Below are 22051 nucleotides of genomic sequence, written 5' to 3' on the forward strand. Positions count from 1 at the left end.
TCTTTAACCAGAGTCTTTAACCTTGCTCTTCTATGTTCATTCTTCTTAAAGGCAGTTCAAAACTTGTACGTCTCTCATGTGTTCAGACGATTATTAAAAGCTCAATGTGAAGCTTTGCTACGAGACAAAGCACAACTCTTTTGAGCAAAAGTATCGACTTACGTCTGAAATAAAGGAACAGAATCTAAGAGCCAAGATGATCGTGGATCGTGGTTTTACATGAATGCCGGCCGTTCGGTTTCCTTGACTTTGACAAATTGACTGCCGAGACAATGCATGTTTATGTTTCATGAGGTAATAAATCAAATGAGTAGTAGTTTTATTTTCTCATTGACAAGACTTAGTTTGCTCCCGGGAATCACCCTGATGGCCATTAGAAGGCATTAGAAGTTCAATGCGCTTCCTCATTCGTCACTTTTCAGAACCAGAGGTGGCTGTCAATGCAGATGTTTGGCATGAAGTTCAGCTCTTTGACATGTTAATCCATCCTCCTGACCATTAGCTAACTGTTTTGCATTTGAGGGAACAATAACCAGAGTTGGGAAGTTCCAATTTGTGCTTCATTGTCCTTTTAAAATATCATGATGAAGTCTTTATTGTTGGTGTGTTATATAACATAGAGAAATATAAAATAGCCAAATCTCCTTCTGTATATGGAAATCTGGAGGTGTATGTATCTATGCATGTTTGTGTGTAAGGCGGGAGAGTGCGCACTTACGGAGAACAAGGACCCCGTGGCGGAGCGACTGAGCCCGGTTGGGCTCCACGGTGACATTCAGCATGGTGGGATTTCCCCCAACGACACAGACCCGGTTCTCCTGCTCCGCCTCGCGGAACATCCGCAGCAGCTGGTTGGCTATGATCCCGTTCAGAGCAGAGATGGCCACCATGGGTACCACGAAGGACAGAAACGCGTTGACCTGTTCAGGGAGGAACGACAGGAGGTAAAACATATCACATCCGAAGATTTGTTTTTATCTAACAATTGATAGATATTTTGACACGTAGCAATATTAATGAAATAGAAAAAAAGAACAAAATCATATGAATGTAACTAATCAAGCAATAGTGCAAAGATGTAGCCAAACAAACAGGATAAGAGTGTGATAGTTGAGTGATTGAGTTGGCCAGAGGTGAAACTCGCACAGCGACATCTTGCCAATTTAGTGATACAATTGTTGCAGATTCATTTCTGTTGACTTATCAAATATTTGGATGCTCGTGTAAGCGATAGGCACAAGACAGGCCACAACAACACTGGCTTTTTGAAGAAGGAGCAGAGAAGTATCGTCACTTTAAAAAAGAAACATGTATTTATATGCAAATACGACTGAATATTACTTGAAAGCAACTGATTTTTCAAATCATGAAAAAAAACATTTGAAAATGTTCAAAGAGTCGTGGAGGGAAACAGTTGGAGACGAAAGGGCGAATCACTTACACTCAAAATAAAAAGGCGCAGCAAAAGCTAATTGAGTTGGGCACTTTTTGTGCTTTTTAAAACCTTTTTGCAGCCACTGTAGACCTCCTTTGATCAAATCCATTTAGCGGACATATGAACACATCAATAGTCGCTTTGTTTCCCCCGGCAAAGGAACGACGCAAACATTTTGAGAGAGTTCCATTGAGAAACACCAAAAGATACTCTGGCGGAAATCACATTTTACGAGTGCTTTGATGAAATTCAGAATGGAAACTTTTGCTCAAACAATTTCCGTCACACTCGGCTGCGTCGCCGCTGGAACACAACAGACGATAGCGGCGAAGATTAATGAGAGAGAATAATGGAGCGAGAGCCTTGGAGGGGGAAGAAAAGAAAAGAGAGAGGAGGAGGTGCTGCCACACATTCGTTCTGACAGTTTACTTCTCAGTGGAGCTGGCGTGTGACTGCGTGAGAGGACGCTTAGGAGAGAAAACGTGGATGTGCGCGGTGTGTAGATATTTGCTTTATCGATGTAACTAACAGCTCTTCCATCAGTTCTTCCCTGCAGCATTCCCTCTACACACACACACACACACACACACACACACACACACGTTGTTTTTCCAAGGAATAGTCATGGATGAAAAATGTTAATGGCTTTAACGAAGAGGCTGGCTGACTCCTGAGGGTCCCCTGCCTGCTAGACATTGTTGACTGATTAAAGCTGAAAAGGAGAAGAGACGCAGCGAGGCAAACCCCGGCTACGGACTGAGGCCAAACCTCTGCTTGAGTGGAAATACAAATAAAGTAGAAAGACGAGAACCAGACATAAAAACTGTCAGAGCAATTGAGGGTAATTGGAACTGAAGACCAAGTAATTGAGATATTATAAATCGGAGGAAAAAGTTGTGACACAGTGGACAACATGACTAGAAATTATGACATTTTGATGCATGTAGAAGGAAAATATAAAAGGTGTAAAATGGCACAAGCAATGAAAGTTGGAGGGCCACAAAGACAACAGGACTTTGTTGTCGCCTTCGCTAACCGCTGCCAGAGCATCAACAGTGTGTAATATATAACTCTTATCGAGTGTTGAACCCATTTTTCTAATTCACCGCCCTGTCACCAGAGATTTACGACCAGGGGTTGTTGCACTTGTCTTTCCTCTGGGATGTGACAGAGGGGCTGGCAGGTTCCCCATCCTGATAAAAACGAGGTTCTTGTGCTATCTGTGGTTGACGTGCACTTGAGGCGCCGCCCCCTTTGCTGGCAACTGTCACCTGCGTTTTTTAGTACTGTTGTGTGTTTCAATGCTTTTCAATGCCTTCCGATTCATGATCATGAGCGGGATCACACCCTGGCTGCACTGTAGTTTGCCTCCTGTGGCTTTGTTTCAGACTTTTCTGGAGAAACATTTTGCTTTTTATGTCCTGTAGTCGGCAGGAGCTTCTTTAGCTTCTTCCTCCTGCATCAAGTAGACAGAGTCCTGACTTTGACTTGTCGGATACCAAGCCTGTGAATCAGGAAGAGAGGACGCGGAGGCGGGATCCGGGTCAGGAACAGTCGGCGGGGTACCTGTGCTCCCCTCCACTATCATGGAGAATGGGCGCTCCTTGGCGAATAAGATGGATGAGCTGTCGGCCTACTCGAGGTATTATCGCTGATGATGGAGGGATTTTCACTCCACCGGGGCCTTTGGAACAGCATTAAATCTATTACTGGCCATGGGACCAGTAATTCCAGTTTCTTTGGTGCTGGGACCAATGCAAACGGAGCAAATCAGATCTTTGGAAGAACCTGAGACCCGTAACCCTGACGCACATAATGAAATGTTTTGAAAGGGTCACCTGAGTACACAGGTCTCAGTCTTCCAAGATCTCTTGCAGTTTGCCTACAGGAAGGGTGTAGGGGTAGACGATGCACTACTTTTTAATACTATTAGTACTTGTAGCCATCTTGACTTTTCTAACGCTTTAACAATTTCAATCACACCAAAAAACGTTAAACTTTTAAACCGCACGATAAAATTATTGCTTGGGTTCTGGATTACCTTTTATCTCGACCACAGTTTGTCAGGCTTGATAAAAAACTTTCTGAAACTATTTTAACTAAAACTAGAGCACCACTGGGAACAGTTTCATCCCCCTTTTTATTCTCACTCTATACAGCGGACTCTCGGGAGAGCCATGTGTCCTGTAACATGGAATAGTGTTGGGGTCCATCTGGACAGTAAATTAAACTGTAAAAAGAATACTGATGCTGGATTTAAAAAGCCTCAGTCAAGACTTTTCTTCTTCAGGAAGCTTAGATCCTTTGATATCAGCAGAAGGTTGCATGTATTTTATCAAGAGATCTTATCTAGTCTTCTATGCTGTGCTCTGCCATTGTTTCTTTTGAAGGCAATCCACTACACAGGGTTTCTAATGGACTCAAAAGCTCATTCAGGGAGAGACTCAGGAGCCTCAGTGTTTCACTAAACCAGGAGGTCTTTTGTTTCAGCAGCAGTTGGATTTTTTAAATGCATTTTAGTTGTGTTTTTTAGATTTTGGCCTATTTCTGATGTCGGTCATGTGTCATATGACGTTTTCCGGTGTTTGTTCTTTGTGATCTAATTTTTGTCTGCTTTGCACTTTGTCTGTTGTGTGCATAAGTCTATTGTTGAATTTTTGGGACAAATGGGGATTAATACACTTTTCTAATTCTAGGGGTCCGTTTGTTTGTTGGCAATCCATCCGTTTCCCATCTGGATTGGTGGTTCAGAGATTAGATTGTTACGAGATATAGAATGCGGATGTTCGCTACCTGTGAAATTTTACAATTATTGTTGATCCGAGTATCTCGCCAAAAACTAAAGTTGAGATTACACTTAAACACATCATGATAATGTTATATTTACACAATTTTACCCCATGGAGCTGAATCAATACTAAATCAATGCAACTCATGGATGAATTATGTGCCATTACTTAGATTATTCTACTGACAACTCAGTATATTATTCATTCTGTATCATCACCGTTGTTAAATAAAAAATAAAAAAATATCAAGGTTTAGTTATGGGGAGAGCCAAGGACTGTGTCTGTTATTTCAATTTATTTTTTCAGGAGGGCATGTCTCTCAGCAATAACATTGTGAGATGTTTTCCAGTGCAAGATGAGTAATGGAGGAAATATGTCAATTCCAGAGATTAGCAAAGAATTTGTGACATTCAAACTCTTTCACGATTTGTATTTTCTTGTGGAAATAATATGTGACGCAGGCGGTGGGTGCGGTGATCACTAACTAAGCAGATATATATATATATATATATATATATATATATATATATATATATATATATATATGGAAAAAAGTCCTGTAGCCTTCAGTGGGCTGCAGCGCGGTGCTAACACCTTTGGGTTTCTTTTTTTCCCCCCTGCACAGCTCAGCTTTCAGTTCCTGACAGGTTTCCCGGCCCTCAGGAGGGGCGCTAGTGGATGTCTGGTCCGTGTTACCAGACTTGCGGCCGTGCCTGTGAGCTGTCTGCTTGGATAAAGTAGCTTTATTAATTATGCCGTTACCCTGAAACCCTGAAACTCAAACTCACAGAGTTCAGACCAGCCCACACATATGGGTGATAGGCATTAGACCGCCTACTTCGTCACAGGATCTTATCAAAATAGACCACTGCAAAGGTGATTCATCCATTCCACGAGAGCCTGGAGGGACCCGATGTTAGAGATATGGAAACGCTAAAGTTAATAACAGCTCCCTTATTTGAACTGCAGGGATACTTTTGCAGTGGACGAAACTACTTTTTGAATCTGGAACATCTAACAAGAGCTTTGGCCTGTGATCCTGGCTCTGCCACAATCTGTTTTCACATCCCCGTGAAGAGGCGAATTGCCACTTTAAATGTAACCAGTTTTGCTTTAATTATAACGAATACAAAAAAATATCTTCTTTAACAGAGATCAGATGGATTATTTTTCAGAAATGCAAAGCCTTTCAGCAACAGAACAGTGACGTCAATCAGATGCTGTGAACACAGAGAACAAGAACAAGGCTGAAAGCAAAAAAGGTCCAAACAACTCCAATCACAGTTCAGAGAAACAGTTTACTTCACCTCAAACTTCAGGCTGGTATTCATATCTTACTATTCATATATGGTCATCCTACATTAGCTCACCTGGAAGCATGAGCCAGGGCCCTATTTTCGTACCTGCTTCAACAAAGTCAATCAAATGTCTTATTATCCAGCTTCAATTACCGAGGTGATTGACGTCAGGCTGTGTCACAGATCATCTAAAATGAATAGCGCGCAATTTAGAAGTATTGTACAGTATGTGGATCGCCTACAGCAGGCAATTGCAAGGTCCATGACCCGTATTGTCAAAGATATGATTGTTTTTATAGCAATGTAATTTGAGGAAAAAAGTATATCATAAAGTACCTGCACATGAATGTTGTGAAAGCCTTTTAAAATCGACAAAATCTCCCTCGTTTGGGCGATTTGATGCGGATCTGCGTGCAGTCCACTTCACCCATGACATTGGGAAACTCTGCATAATGATGAACTCCGTAATGAATAGTGATAGTAATGTATTTTTATTAAATGGTGAAATATTGAATAACTCAATTTCCTGCAATTCTATTGAATCTCTCTTTGAATACATTTACTCCAAAGTGGCCAGGGAATGTAATGAACGCAAGCGTACATTTAAGGGCCAAATAAACTTTACGAACAGCACGGCATGCAGCGGCTTTCCCGATGTTCTGCACATCACCGACACTGTGGAGAAATGTGTCCCTCGCCAAAAAACGCAAGGCTATGCATACAGTCTGTGAGAAAGTCAACGCTCGGATGCGCCGTTTGCAATGTGCGACTCGAGCAAGTCTCGTAAATAAATGAGCCCTTGTCGGATGAATTGATAGTGCCTGTTCATGGAGTCATCGTGTTGTGAGAACAGAGCTTGAATTCTCTTATGAAACGCTAATCTAACTAATATCGCTCCTTGATCAATCCCTGAGGAAGGGCGCTGCCATTTTTGCCCGGTGGGAGTGGCCATCTTATCCAGTGAATTGAAGTAAACCTACCCTGGAGCAGGTTAGGGGATTTTAATATGTTGCTATTGTGATTATTCTAAACTTGCTTCGGGGAACTAAAGAGCCCGACATGCGTCATCTTATCCTGAAAATTATTCAGCTAACTCAGTAGGCCAAGTACGAGGACAGGATTTCCTAAAAAAAAACAAAAAAAAAAACACTTGACCTGGACCCTCAACCTTTTTCATCCGCTCAGCACAACCTCGTTCATGAACCAACGCTCTGTTGGTTTCAAAATTAAAATCTACTACTTTAATTATTTGGGTACTTCCTCTCTGGCAGCTCTGCACAGCTCCTTCAGCCACCAAGAGGTTCCCCTAGTCCTTCCTTCCTGCTGTGGTCAGACTGCACAACCGAGCAGCTAACAGTACAGGTGCCAGGGATGAGGCCTAATTGCCATCAGAGGAGGGCAATTAGGCTTCATCACTGGCACCTGTGCCTGAAGCCATCCACAACCACACCCCTCTGCGGCTGAGCATAGCCACGCCCACACCACCACAGTCTTATATTACAAGAAGTGTTATTATTATTCACGCTGTTGGACAGTATAGCTTGTGGCCAATAGCGCTGAGCTTCTGTTGGGAAACCATTAGCGAGAAGAGCATTTCCAGAAGCATGTTGGCAGCGTTGATAGTATCATTGTCCTCCAAAGTAAGTGGGCCAATTTTCTAATTATATTGTCAGTGCGTTCGAGTCATTCCTCATTGGGTCTTTTCTGAGTGGGCATGGCAGTGTCGTTCGTTATTTGTTCATACAAATTAGACATGTTTTGACACACAAGCTCTGCCTGAAATTGGCGTAGTAAAATGTCACAGAAAAGTCAGTCCAAAGGGAATAATTCAGTTTCCTACCTCTACCGTCATATTCAATTAAAGTGGCTTGTAAACCATTGATGTTTACCAGAACCTTAGACGCTGTGTCATTACGTCTGCACATTTTGTCACTGTCACATGGGTTTTTGTACTTAATACCATTGAACAATAATACTATTTCAGTGATGGCTGTCATTTTTCCAGATTATGCTAGACGTTCCGCAAATGTTTTATTGCCTTGCTTACGTCCTAGTATGTGAACACTATTAGACAATATCCTCATGGTAATATAACATCTAGCATTTACTGCTTGTGTGCCATCCTTCATTCTTTATTTTGGTCTTCCTCGCACACACTTAGGTGCGGAAATGGCCGCGGCCCGGCAGTGAAACTGCTATCCTCCTCACGATTCTTCCAAATAGAAACAAAGGAAAGAGAACACGAAGCCAATTTACCCCAAAATAGCTGAGGAACAACATTAAACACAACAGTACTGCGGACATGTTCACAAACCTTTCTCACACTGTCTTCCATTAAGTCCACTGTCTTCATCGTTTTTCGCCCAGTTCAGTCTCTCTCAATGTAAATATATACAGTATATTACAATTTCAAATAGGTATTGGTAACATTTTACTCTTTACTCTCACAAAATTACAATAATTATAGGAAAAGTAATAATCAAAACAATTGTCTATATTGGGAGCCTTAGTGTCTTGCCCTCATGAGTCCATTTCAGTTTTCTTCAACCAACTGCAGTTAGATACAGGACGTATAATCTTGTAATCTGATTCAATATGTCAAATCAAATCCGTTTTCACAAAGCGCGTTCCAATAATCTCATACCAGCTTTGACACAAAACCAGTGTTCAGACTGAAAAAATCAGATTATTTTTCTCAATTCTGATCTGGAAGACAGACGGGCTGTTATTTACAAGTCATCCGATCCGATTTGTGTGTCCAGAGATCCCCGACCGATCTGCGTGGGCTGCTGTGGTAAAGACGCAGGTACGATCTCGGCCTGATGACTGATGCGCCTTCGGGAGCAGGGGGCGAGATCCCTGGGGCCAAGACTTCCTTTTCCGTGCCCATTGTTTACCGTCTGATCAGCAATTTGAGATGCACGACTAGAGATGGCGTTAAGAGACGGTGTGTACTTTCGGATTGTTTCACAAGTAGCCAGTATACAAGCTAATCTTAAGTAAAAATCCAATTCTTGGTCAGATTACAACTGGTGGGTTCCGAGATTGCATTTCGGCCACAGCATTGCGCCTTTTATTCTCTCCACACGGACTTTTTACCGACATTCAACCAAACCCTGTTCAAACGTGATTGGTCGATACTCCTCAGACTTCAAATGAAAACCAGCTTCCAATGCCAGAATCTTGTTCCGCTTCCTGCATGCGTTTACAGAAATTAATGAATAAATAGTGATGTTGATGATGCAGCTCTCTGAAGACAAAGCCTGAGCCCTTTAGTGCTGTCAAGGCAGAGGAGGCTGGTATGAAGCAGCAGAAAGTGAAAGCAAAGGGAAAGTGCCAGCACACTATTTATTCTTTGTGTCCATGGACTGTTTTTCTCCTTTGTCCTGGATTCTGCTCAGCAATTCCACATTTTGAAATTAAATTTGAGCAGCAAGTGCATACAGTGTAGTAATCAGTTTTGCAAGCTATTGCAAACCCTAACTTAAGTTGTGTTGATGTTTCTAAAAATCAATCTGGATACAAACTGCATGTGTCAAAAAAAAACTGATTTGAGTGAGCAGTCTTACATTTTAAATGTGTTTTTTAAATTAATACATTTTGTTTTAATCACAGATGTGTCCTGTAATCACAAAGACTCTGGTAAAATATCAATATAATATGAAACTTTATGATTAAAAAGTGCCAACGAAAAACCTAAATAGTAATGTAACATGTGTGACAAAGCTGAGATTGCCTATAAATGGAACATATGATCCGCTTCTAACTTGAAACCAGGGTTGACAGAAATATTCCTGTGTCTTTGTCCATTTGGGAAACATGGCCAATTCATGTGGACAATGGTATTCCCAATAGCACATTTGATAATTCCCTATTACTTTGGCATCTGGACTACCTTTTATATGGGCTGCTCACTGTGGACCAAGGAACCAACATCCATTTATGTTTATGACAGTCGAGCTATATATCTATCTATCTATCTATCTACTTTGAAGGCGATTAATTTAGCTTCCATGGTCTCACCGGACGATTTGCCGACTAGAGCCTGACGTGAAAGCACGTATTGTTATGTAGTTTCTGTTCTTAGCTGCCGCGAGTCGCTGAGTCGCCTCACAAAGCTTCACAGGCAGTCAGACTACCTGCAGCCTCGCTCTGCAGGCTCAGCGTCCCCGGATTGAACATTAATCGCGCAAAGCCGCCGCTGATACCTGTCAGCTGTCCTTCACATCTGCACCTCATTCAACCAGACGTCAGTGCACTTGTTCAAGTCAACACAGACTGGACTTTTCTCACTGAGGAAGGAAAAACTGAACTAAAGACATGAAAAGCACTTATTGCTTTTGTATAAAGTTAATTAACTGCTGGTCTTTAACATACATCTTTAAGGTAAGCAACAGACTGAACATGAACTAAAGGAGTGGTTTGTATAGATATATAGATACATCTATAGATGTAAAGAAGTATGTATAGATTGATAATCGCATTATGCGCCAAATTCAAAAATGAAGTAAAAACTAGTGTATTGTGCGCTTTTATTTTAAAGTAATGTTATCAGAACAGTGTAACAGCACTCTGGAACAACAGCAAGTTGCATACATACATACATACAGTTTATAAATCTGTTTTCTTTTTCTGAACAGGTACCAGAAGAAACATTTGTATTTTTATCAGGGAACAAACGGTGTGTTTCGTAGTAAGGGTCCTTGTGGGACAAACCACTTCTTCTTTGATCCATGTTCAGTCTGTTGCTAACCTTTTTAAAGATGGATCTTAAAGACCAGCAATTGATTAACTTTAAACTGTTTTCTAGTTTTGTTCAGTTTTTCTTACTCAGCAAAAAAAAAGTCCAGTAGGGTTCGTCCAGTCTGTGTTGGCTTGAACAAGTGCACTGAGCATGCCTCTTCATGTGAGGAAAGTTCTCCTCTTTAAGAGAAAAGTAAAGATTCACAAGTGATCCTGACTTAAAGTGCTCTGCCATAGTGGATCAGACCGCGGGGTCAGGAGCTTTGCGCAAGCGCGATTCATTTTCAATCTGGACTTAGAGACTGTGAGACTAACCGCCTGTGAGAGCTTTGTGAAGCGGAGCGGCTCGTGTCAGCGCTCGCTGCTCGCTAAGGACAGACACTACATAACAATATGTGCTTTCTTGACAGGCTCAAGTCGGCAACACTGTCTGCCAATGAGGCTAGGAAAGCACGTGCTCGCACGGACATAAATCGCCTTCAAAGTAAAATCAGTGTTGTTGTATTGCATTTTTGGCGTGCGTCTTATTTATTTTACACTTTTGATTGACCTTACGCAGGCCGGACTGGGAGAGCCGTAAAACACCCAGTTCTGGACTATGCTTTCTGCTGTATAAAATTACTGTTGGAGTCTCTGCTGTGTTCATTGTAACACTCTGCAAGTTCAATTAACCCTTGACTCACGAGCCAGTGAGGTGCAGCTGTGGAGACTGGCCAGGTGTTGATGAGTGTTAGAGGCCAGACTTCTGGTGGACATTCCTGAAACGAGTAGAGAAGCTGTTGGGCCCTAATAATAGATCACCTGTTGTTTTTAATCCATTTCCTGTGGAGGTTGTACTGCTCTTCATAAAATATGTATTACTCTTAAATAACTGACTTCCGTTAAGTGAGTGTTTGCATAGACGGCCTAATTATCTTCCCCTCCAGGCACACCACACTCCTAATTGTCATGCATGGCTTGTTTATACTCTCATATCTACATAAACATCCATCCCACTTTCAGCGGTGACTAATCCAAATATTTGTATCACACTGACATTGTTTGGACTAAAGGTCTCTCCCTCGGATACGTGCCACGTGCCTTGCGGGGTTTTATAATCGCACACAAAAACACTTGCATCTGGCTCTTCTCTGGTGTCATCGCCGAAGAAGATATTTCATCTGCACTTACAAAACAAATTGTAGACCACGCATTCATGCTGTTGTCCTCAAGTGTTTAACTATTGGTGAGGGTGAGTCCTTGGATCTGTTTTAAATGTACATTCAGGACTGCTGCATTTTAGTAGTCTTTTGGTCTTTAACTACTTCTAAAAAGTAGTTAATCGCGGGAGATATCATTTTTGATCAATGATCCATTCTGGTCAAAAAGCGCTGAAATACAGCAAGTATATAGGGTTAATTCATCGAAGAGGGGAAAGGTGAACGTCCTTGTTTGGCTCAAAGAGGTGCTATATGAATCTGATTGGGCCAATCCCCTTGAAGGCTTGTCTGAGCTAGAGACTGTTTGACTGCAGTAACAATCCACAGACTCACACTGGGTCTCCAATGCAACGCTCAGTAGTATCCACGAGTGGGTCTGAAAGTCAGCTATTCTGTGAAACCCCGACTGCTCATAAAGTGGTTGGAAACCTCCGAGCTGTAAGTCCGCACTTCATCATCATCATGGACTTCAGTAATGGATGACAGCATTGGGGGACAGGTGCTCACAGTCCGGCCCCATGTACCAATTACATGGAGCTGCCTTTGCGACCCAACTAAACAAGGGGCCATCGCAATGTCCTTACCAGGAAATCATTCCAAATGAAGTACACTCAGAGGTTTGCCCCGATCATTGAGTGTATATAAGAAGAGACGTCCCCCATTGGTTTGTGGAATACGGTTTGAAAGCCTTGAGTTTGGCATTTTGTCTGTCACCAGGTTTTTTTTTGTTTTTTTTTACATAACCAAACACAGATAAAACCGATTTTAGGTGACCAAAGAGTTTAATTAACTTTCATAAATAGAAAAGACACTGTGAAAAGGGTCAAAATGACCAAAGTACCAAACCACAGACAACTATTCGTAAATAGAAATGTGAATATTATGGTCAGAAATGTAAGCGTTCAGTCATCAAATGTATAATTACAAATGTAAATACTTTTGTTAGAAATGTGAATATTTTTATTTGAAGTCATCAATAAATAAAAATAGAAAGAAATGTGAATAATATTGCGGTCGCGATGTTGAGGATTGAGCACTGATGGTAAGAAATCTGGATACCATTATGATCATGTATAGGGATATAAATGTTCCATTTATGCTGACTAACACTAAACAGGATACCAAAGGGCATTTAAAGATACCCTCAAGAAAACCAGATAATGTATTCAGTTTACATTTGTTGATTCCAGCCCGGTGGGAGGTCTTTTACCACAGTTTGTCTTAACGTGTCCTCACTTTGAAACTGCATAAAATAAAAGATGCATCACACAACTACCACATGCAGGGGCTGGAAGGCAGCACATTTCTGAATGAAGGCATTGGGAGAGATTTTTTTTTTTCTGCAAGGCCAAAGCCCCATTAGTCACTTGTGAGTTAAGTTAGTGCGGCTGTAAGGATGTATACATAACAGAAGCTCGGTTCTGCCGGTGGACCAACGAGGTCTGGACAGTTTCTTTTGAAGGAGGTAAAGCAAACGGAAGGTTACCCGATGTATCGTAGCCAAGAAGATGTTTGAAAGAATGTCCAATCACACTACATTGTGCTTTAGTCCGAGATTATTTACCCACTACAGACAGTTATTAGAGTCAAACCGTCATGTGCTTTGGACTAATGCACAGTCCAACCTGTTTCCTTCAGGTTCAGTCGCACACCTCTACTTGTTATCCCCAAAAGCGGGTGACACATGCAACATCTCATAAAATGTGTGCAATAAATCAAAACCATGTTCATTTCATGACCATAATTGAGCTGTGCGTTTAGTGTGAGCAACGCTTGCTACCTTTTCTGGGCCTCGTGCCGCACAGTGTGTGAAGTGGTAAAATGTGCTGCGTTTACTCTCAACAAAAAGAAGAATTGGTTTTGGCACCAGTCAGGACGAGTGTGTGCTGCTCTTCCAGTTCAATTTGAAATGTTCCCTGGGTTTCTGGGTGGGGAAATAAGTCACAGGTGGATGGGGAAGGAAATCACCTCCAACAAGTTCTCCACTGCATTCACAATGAGGGTGGAAAGAGTGGTATTTATATTTATGGGATGCATTGTGGATGCAATTCCAATTCTGCTGGTAGGTTGCAATACTAAATAAGAGTTCAAATTACTCTATCAAGTCTGATTAAGATTTCAGACCAAATAAAATGCAAATAGTTCAACCATGAAAATTGGTGCAGAGAAAAAGAATCGAAATGTCCAAAAAAAAAGGTATCTGATATCTAACACTTTGTAATGCAGCCCAGTGGTGTCAGTGTGTACCATTAGTCATAAGGTGTTATGTTTTTATTTACAAAGTACCAATAGCAGAACCGTGAACTCCGGTCCTCATCGATACTATGAGCTCATCCGTTTTAGCACAACGTTTTGGAGGCCTTCCTCATCACGCAGGACTGCTCAACCACTTCTGGCACCCTCGGCTAAAAATAACAATGCTCTATTTGCGACATAAAATCGCAGTTACAACTCACAAAGACCAGAATGCCTCGCTCCTCCGCAGTCTAAATATATTGACTTCCATTTACTGGTTGCAAAAAAACCCCAAAATGGCTTAACTTGAGGTCTCAAAAAAGCACTCCACAAACCAATTGATGACGTCACAACGACTATGGTTTCTATGGTTCACCCTCAATACTGGACTAGGTCGTTATGTTTTTACAGAAAGCTCAGTCAACCCATGATAAGTCAGCCACGGACATCACGCCGTATCAAAATTATTCAATTTAGACCCATATATAAGCCCAATAATTGCTTCTAGCAGACAACAGTAGCTGAGTAAAAAAAAACAACATTTATGTATTAACATTAAGTTCCTCTTTATTCAACGTTTTGCAGTTCTAACTTATCCGGCTGCGCAAACAACATGACCTTGTACATCCAAGGCAGAGACTCCTGAACAGCAGGAGGCCACTCAGAGCAACGACAGCAAACAAGTCCACAGTCACACCAGTGCAGGTAAGTACACACTCACACCAGGACCAGGCTGAATACGCAGCATGGAAAGTGTGTGTGTGTGTGTGTGTGTGTGTGTGTGTGTGTGTGTGTGTGTGTGTGTGTGTGTGTGTGTGTGTGTACCGAAAATATCTGAGCTTACTGTCAAACTGCAGCCAGTTAACTTATGTTCCAGTTTGTTCATGAGTTTAGTCGTTATCTGTGCGGAAGAAGGGCAATGGATCAAGAGCTTTCCAGAATAACATTAAGAGAAGAGGTTAAGAAAGATTCACGCCGGAGAGGGGGCGTGGCTTATCGTGAGCGGCCGTCATTCAGATACTGTTGTGGGACTACTGATAATGGCCGCGTTTCCCAGATTCAATCGTTCTTAAGGACTAAAGAAGGCTCGAAAGAAGGTTCGGCTCAGAAGGAGCGCTAAGATGCGAGTGTTTCCCAGACGCGTTCTTACCTGAGCAGAGGGACTGAGGTATCGGGGCTCTCAAGTGTCACACATTTAACGTGACTGTCACTCATTTCGGTCTTAAGTCACGCCCTTCCGGCACACAGCTGTTCGGCGGCGCGTGTTTCTCGTTGTCGCACCATTAAGTGCACTCATTTATGTAATTACAGTCTGAACTGTTTTCATGCCGAATATGAAATGCTGACGTATGAATGCTGTAATGGTGGGCTAACACAAAGAACATGTCAGATTGATGGACTTATGGACATATACCGCCAACATAATTTCGCCAGTCGTCAACCAGCTGCTAGCCTCAGTGCTAACAATAGCCATGTTTGTTGTTTACATCTGCAATGAAGTGGCTTTACAGGGAGGTCGAAAGCGTCGAGTTGTCTCTTTAGAAGAGAGTGCTACTTGCTACTTTCCTTGGAAAAGAAGCTCCTCCTCCTTCTCCCAACTTACTCTCTGACCTCATCTTTGCATTTCACTTCAGTTTTCTCTCTCACGCACCCACACCTTCTCTCCCCTTCAGTGTCACACACTGTTGTCAAAACAAGCAGAGTGTTTGGGGACCGTCCACAGCAGCAGGACGCCGACTGAACCATTTTACGTGACATCATCCATAAACATAAGCACAGTGCAATATATTCACAGGCAAACACGCACATTTTGAAACTGTTATGAGAGAAATTGCGTCGCCCTCCCCTGTCTCGGTGTGCGTTATTGCACACCAACACAAACATTGCACAAAGTCATATGTGAGTTCTATAAGGTACTTTGTGTGTGAAAAATGTTTGTATAAAAGGTAAGACCTTTTGTGTGGGGAAACATGTTTGTCGGAGCCCGGCTCAAGTAGCCTCAATAAAAGCATCAAACTGTTGACCTTGGCACTATTTCAGTTAGTAACTGTCTGACAGGCGTGATGGATAGAAGAGGCAAACATAAAAAAAAAAGAAGAATCAAGACAAAACCTGGAAAGACAAGTAGAAGACACATCAGTGTGGTGCGGAGAGGAAACCCAGACTCAATGGACTCTATCCCAGCAGATAATGGAGACGATGGTGATTGCACTGATTACACAGGAGGTGAAAACAGACGCACCAGCTCATGGCCCGCTTCTGTTTCCTTTTTGTCTCATGCCGCGTAACGCTGCGCCGGGGTGACAGAGCATCCGCAAAACACCTTACCCAATCGCTTCTAATTAAATCACATCAGCCGGGCGTCTGAGGCAATGCCAAGTCTATGCTTGACAATCGCAGCTGGGCAGATTGGCTATGCTATTGACGATACCCTTTGACCTGCTGAGCAAAGACATTTATTGTAGGAGGACGCTGTGTGCATGGCCGTCGCTCTCACCGTGTTGCTCACTCACGCGCTTGCTGATGACTCACGGGCTCTTTACATGTACGGCACAATGGCAAGGATACGATCTAGAGGCTCACACAGGAACAATTCCTCTCAATCAATACTTATGACACGCTTGCGGCGGGGGTCTGCAGAGACCCCGGCCTTATTATAAACTATAATATGCTGGCCCCGAGAGACATCTCATGTCCGCGGTGCAGCGTGTCTTTGCTCAGGGCTTTCAGCTGGCTCAGGTGTGCGAGAGCAGAGAGGAGTGGAGACTGGGCATGGAGGAGGCTCTGCAGCCGGGGCCTTGGTGTAATAATTGCTTTCAGCTTGTGAGCCGCCAGCTGTTTGTATTTTGTCGTGAAAATGTACAGGTGTGTGTGTGTGGTTGATGAGGGCCGAGGTCGAAAGTGGGTGGGCTCCCAGCGAGGAAGCCAGAAGTAGGAGGAGAAGGGCGTACTTACTTTACGCCCCCGGCCTGGTTTGGCATGGCAAATTGCTGTAACTATTAAATGTTCAGACAAAGCGATATGTCTAAATAATTAAAGAAATATTTTGCGATTCGCAAATTAATGCTTTTTTTTTTCATTATATTTGAGATGAAAGCATCTAATAAAAAAAACGCCTCCTTCCAAATTAATTTCCAAAAACGCTGACTCTTTTGGAATTGAAACATGTTCAGTCTGCTGTAAAATGAAATCGTTCCTCAAATTGCAACCGCTTTTCTTTTCTTACTCCAGGCAGCCGGAATTGAAACGCCCTGGTTTTTATAAAGATCTGAACGATAATTACTTTGTTTTTACTTTTTCGTACTGTAGTTGCAAAGCCCTTCAATAAACACAGATACAGTGATGTAATGATACATGAAAAAGTAAAACTAGATGAATGTAATATAATAATAAATACGGTAATAAAATGGCCGTGCGACAAAAACATTCACATCAGTTATAAAACATTTTTAAAGAGGTGAATTTTCATCTCGACAGAAAATTAGAAAGTAACATAAGTCAATAAAAACCAATATAAGACTGAATATTTTGGTTTATGTTGTATAAATTGAATGAGGTGTTATGTAATTTCCTGCCAGCATCTCTGTTTGGTTGAGGAAACGGTGGCAGAGAGAGAGAGTTTTCATGTTTGAAGAGTCTATAACTTCACAGTAATAGGTCACTGGTTTACTAACATGCAAGAAGAAGAAAAAAATACATTCTGCTTGAAAAAAAATCAATAATTGATTAATAATTGATAATTGATCAAAGATTAAAATACAGACACATTTTCTGTCAATCGACTAATTGCATGAATCACTAATAAGTTCAGCTCCACAGCTCAGAGCCAACAAGACCACTGGAGGAAACATCGTGTAGCCAAGAGCTGAAGTTCGCTAATTGTTTTAATGTTTTTGTCCATTAAAATATGGACAAAAACAACAGGACTGATCATATAATAGTTTGCAGTTAATATTTTTTTTATTTTGCCAATACGCATCATATATTTGATGTTGGTGAGCGCAGTTTTCTGGCATTAATAAACCTGCAGTGACTAAATGACTAATTATATTGGATTAAAGCATCAATATCTTAATAACATTAACATCCTGTCTGTAAAGGCTATGTTATAGTTTATTTGAGTAGTTTTCAGTTAAAATCAACATATCAATGCGCGCAAACCGGGTTTTGGAGACACATTCGCGCGTAAAACCGTGCAGCTTGTCAGATGTAAAGTATGTAACGTTCCGGTGCGTGGACACATCTGCGCGCAGAGCGCACACACACACACACACACACACACACACACACACACACACACACACACACACACACACACACACACACACACACAAATCAACAAGACGCCCACCTGTAGCACGGTCTTAAGGGTGACAGGAGAGACGATGAAGGTGCATATCTTCTCCCCTTTACGCATCACCTGGCCCATGACGAAGAGCATCGGCGCGGCCAGCGCGAAGGACGCGAGCCACATAGCGCTGATGAGCTTCTTGGTGCGACTGCGGGACATGATGCTCTTGGCCTTGAACGGGTGGCAGATGGCCATGTAGCGCTCCACGCTCAGGCTGGCGATGTTGAGCGCGGTGGCGTAGGAGCAGCTGTCCCGCAGGAAGTAGTAGCCCCGGCACACGGCGTCGCCGAACACCCACGGGTGGTGGAACCAGATGAAGTTGTAGAGCTCGATGGGCATGGACAGCACGAGGATCAACAGGTCGGACACGGCCAGGCTGGCCAGGTGGTAGTGCACGGTGCTCTGAAGGTTCTGCAGCGTCTTCTTGGTCAGCAGGGTGTACAGGGTGATGGAGTTCCCCAGAGTGCCCACGGCAAACAGCGCGACGTAGATGACGGTGACCACCACCCTGGAGTAAACATCCGTGTTGACCTCCAAGTCTTCCTCCTCCGTGTGGGAAGTGATGTTTTCAAGCGAGTTGTTCCCAAAGAGTCTCCGGGCCAGCGCGTCCACGTGGCGCCCCGAGAGCGTGAGGTTTAAATCCATGACGGCTCTATGAGTGGAAACATTGGAACAGAAAGTATGCTCGTTTAAACTGAGCCGCCATCTGCTTGGCTTTCACTTGAAGCCGGAGTAACACGGGTTCCGCCTCTGAGCGTCGAAGGAGAGCAGCCCTATATATGAGGCTCGACACGGAGGCGCGCTCGCTATTGGATCTGCTACGATGACGCACATCCATCCATTCAGTGAGTGAGATTCTGTTTGTTCATGTTTCACCTTGGATGCTAAACTTAACTTGCAAAGACCAAAATTCAGCATCAGGTTTCTGACAGATGTATGTGTTTATGTGCTTTTGACACTGCGACCTCTCTCTGTCTCTCTGCGGGTGCGCGGCGGGGTTTCTCCCCGCAAAGAAATAATGTGACGCAACAGCTGGAGAGTTGCCGCTGTGTCCTTGTGCTGGAGGATGCACTTAAGACCATCTCTTCTTAAGTGCTATAGAACCAGTCTCAGTGTGGAGAAAATATCATCACAGGGACGAGAGAAAATGCTACCCTGATACTTTGCAGCTGCCACTGCTGAGACCAATATAGCAGTCTCTCTCTCTCTCTCTCTCTCTCTCTCTCTCTCTCTCTCTCTCTCTCTCTCTCTCTCTCTCGTCTTGCAATGCAACACAACGCGTTCTGCTTGAAAAAAAAGCCTCCTTTATAGTAGATCCAAATAGTTGCAGGACAATTTTCTGTTTTCCAGATTTTACGCTGCTCAATGACTCTTTTTTTTCCATTTTAATATGAAGAACTGATCATCGGATAGTTCCAAATTTCTGTCTTTATTTTACGATCTTAACTGCAGCCTCCAACACAATGACACCAAACGGTGGGAACTCTCCAGCTGTTGCCTCACTATATTTACTTCCTGCGGGACAGCATCCCCCCAATCAACATCATATTAATTGTCTTCATCACTTTGTTGTGTCTATTTCCCTTTTCGGTTGAAAAGATAACAGACTTTTGTTAGCTTTGATGCACTGCTGGCCTTTTAAAACAATGTGCAGTTTGTCAAGCGTTATGGCAGACTCACAAACCAGCAACAAGACACCCACCTGTAGCACGGTCCTAATGGTGACAGGAGAGACGATGCATATGTTCTCACCTTTACGCATCTCCTGGCGCTGTGTGTAGTGCATATGTTCTCACCTTTACGCATCTCCTGGCGCTGTGTGTAGTACATATGTTCTCACCTGGCCCCGGATGAAACGCATCGGCGCGGCTAGCGCGAAGGACGCGAGCCGCGTGGTGCTGATGAGCTTTTTGGCTTTGAACGGGTGGCAGATGGCCATGCAGCGCTGCACACTCGGCCTAGCGAAGTTGAGCGCGGTGCGTAGGAGCATCTGTCCCGGAGGACGTATTGGAAATAATGAGAGGCAACAGCTGGAGAGTTCCCACTGTTCGGTGTCGTTGTGTTGGAGGCTACAGTTAAAGACGTGCCTTCTTGTACTTGCGTCTTCGTGAGGACACACTGGCCCCTTAACCGAACCTCAACTATCACAACTAAATGCCCGACCCTCAGCTAAGCCTGCTCTTACCCTGACCCTTAAAACTAAAGTGGAACCCTCAGAGTGTCCTTTGAAGGTCTGAAACAAAGTGAGGACCAGCCAAAATAATGTCCTCACTTTGAATGACTACACCTTGGGTCCTCACATAGATAACTGTACAAGAACACACACACACACACACACACACACACACACACACACACACACACACACACACACACACACACACACACACACACACACACACACACACAGAAAGTTAAAGTTCCTTCATAATTTCAAATTTTTTAGTGAGCACATCTCCATCCTGGAGCTTTTGCGTTGCATGCCACACACCTATTGTAACACATTAAAGGATTGGTGTGTGGTTGCTCTGCAGTTTTATATTGCTTTCTTTACTTTCTTCTCCTTGGCATCAACAACCTGCTGCTGATATTTTTTTAGACTGAGTGGAAATGTCCTTTCTTCTTAAATTGGAAATATCTCCATGTTTCCGCCGCCGGTGGCCAATGTCTCTTTCTGGGTTCAATGTGTTTGGCTGACAGGATATCACAGAGGAATACAACGTACAGCATTGCTTATAATAATTGTCACATGGTCACAGTTGGTCCTGTCTCCAGTAGCAGTTGGGAATAAGTGGATATATTAAACATACTGTATCTTTGCCGTATACCTTAGATATGTTTTTATTGATTAATGGGTTCCTTATCCTTGTTTAAGATTTGTATTTAGAAGACAAAAATATATTGGATTTATTTTCTGCTCAAGATAATTCAAAATAGACATTTTAAATTACGATCACTTGTCAGGTGATGGGAACATTAGGGGTTTAACAGTTTGTCTCACAAGTATACTTTTTTTTCGAGTTAGGCGTGCATGTTGATGCACACGCAGAACAAACGCAGAGTTTTTTAAATGATCTTGTAAAAGATAGCTTTTATGTTAGCATGTATGTTCAACACATCCTCGTGCAGCGTTTTGTACAATATCGTACACAAAGGTTACTAACCATTTTTTGTGCGTTTTTCCAACAAAAGCCAGCAACAAGTGACAATGTCTGCTCGTTACATACTTTTCAAAAGAAACATCTATCTTCACAAGAAACAACTTTATTATGTTTATGCAAAAAAAATTTACTTAGGGTTTTGAAACGTGTCAAATCAATTAACATCGACCTCCTTATTTTGAAGCTCTTTCCTCCCGTGCCATGTGGTTTTACTCCCTGTTTCTTTGAGTGATTGTCTGTTCAGCTGTTTTACTTCGATTTGGAGTCAGTCACGAGTTGCACCAGGGCGGTCCAACTTGTTTTCGTCCCACACAAAAAGCTCAATTTGAACTCAAATGGGCCAGACCAGTAAAACCATGTATAAAAAAACAGCACCTCCAGGTGTTTGCATTCATTTCTAATGTAAAGAAGCCTGCGGTATCCTCAAACCTGCCAGCAATGAATTTATCTTCTCTATTCTCAGTGGCCTTTGCAAGCACCTGTAATTTTCCCCATGATGGAAAAAGATATCCGCATCACATGTTGTTTTCCTTTAGCTCTGAAAGCTGCTGTGAACACACCGGCTTTCCATTTACCTCTGTGATGAAATAGGAACAGGTCCAATCTTCTGGAAAAACACATTATTCTCTTTGTCCTCTGTTACCTGCCGGGTGTTCTTGTCTGCTTTTTGGACACTCTGCTTTTCAATCTTTTGTGTTATTATTTCCTTTATATCTGCCCTTCTTGGTCTCTTGGTCCTTCCTTCCTATACGGTTCCCTCCAACACAAAAGATACGATCCGTCACAGACAACCTTTTTGTATTCAATTCACATCATAGGTTATCTTTCTGGTTGCTCACG

The 22051-nt window shown here is 42.7% G+C and overlaps 1 protein-coding gene across 1 annotated transcript in view; it reads right to left on the reverse strand.

Moving 5' to 3' along the window:
* ntsr1 (neurotensin receptor 1 (high affinity)) overlaps positions 1 to 18765 on the reverse strand; it is a 33715-nt gene extending 14950 nt beyond the window's left edge. The window contains exons 1-2 of the mRNA XM_068597805.1: positions 18051 to 18765; positions 719 to 920 (exon numbers count right to left, since the gene is read on the reverse strand). Coding sequence (XP_068453906.1) covers positions 719 to 920; positions 18051 to 18695 — 847 coding nt within the window. The 5' untranslated portion in view covers positions 18696 to 18765. The remainder of the gene's footprint in view (positions 1 to 718; positions 921 to 18050) is intronic.
* Between the last annotated feature and the right edge of the window lie 3286 nt (positions 18766 to 22051).

Source organism: Clinocottus analis, unplaced genomic scaffold (genome assembly GCF_023055335.1).
Source record: "Clinocottus analis isolate CAN_PGR_092001 unplaced genomic scaffold, fCliAna1.0.p SCAF_4, whole genome shotgun sequence".
In the NCBI taxonomy this organism is placed as follows: domain Eukaryota; kingdom Metazoa; phylum Chordata; class Actinopteri; order Perciformes; family Cottidae; genus Clinocottus; species Clinocottus analis.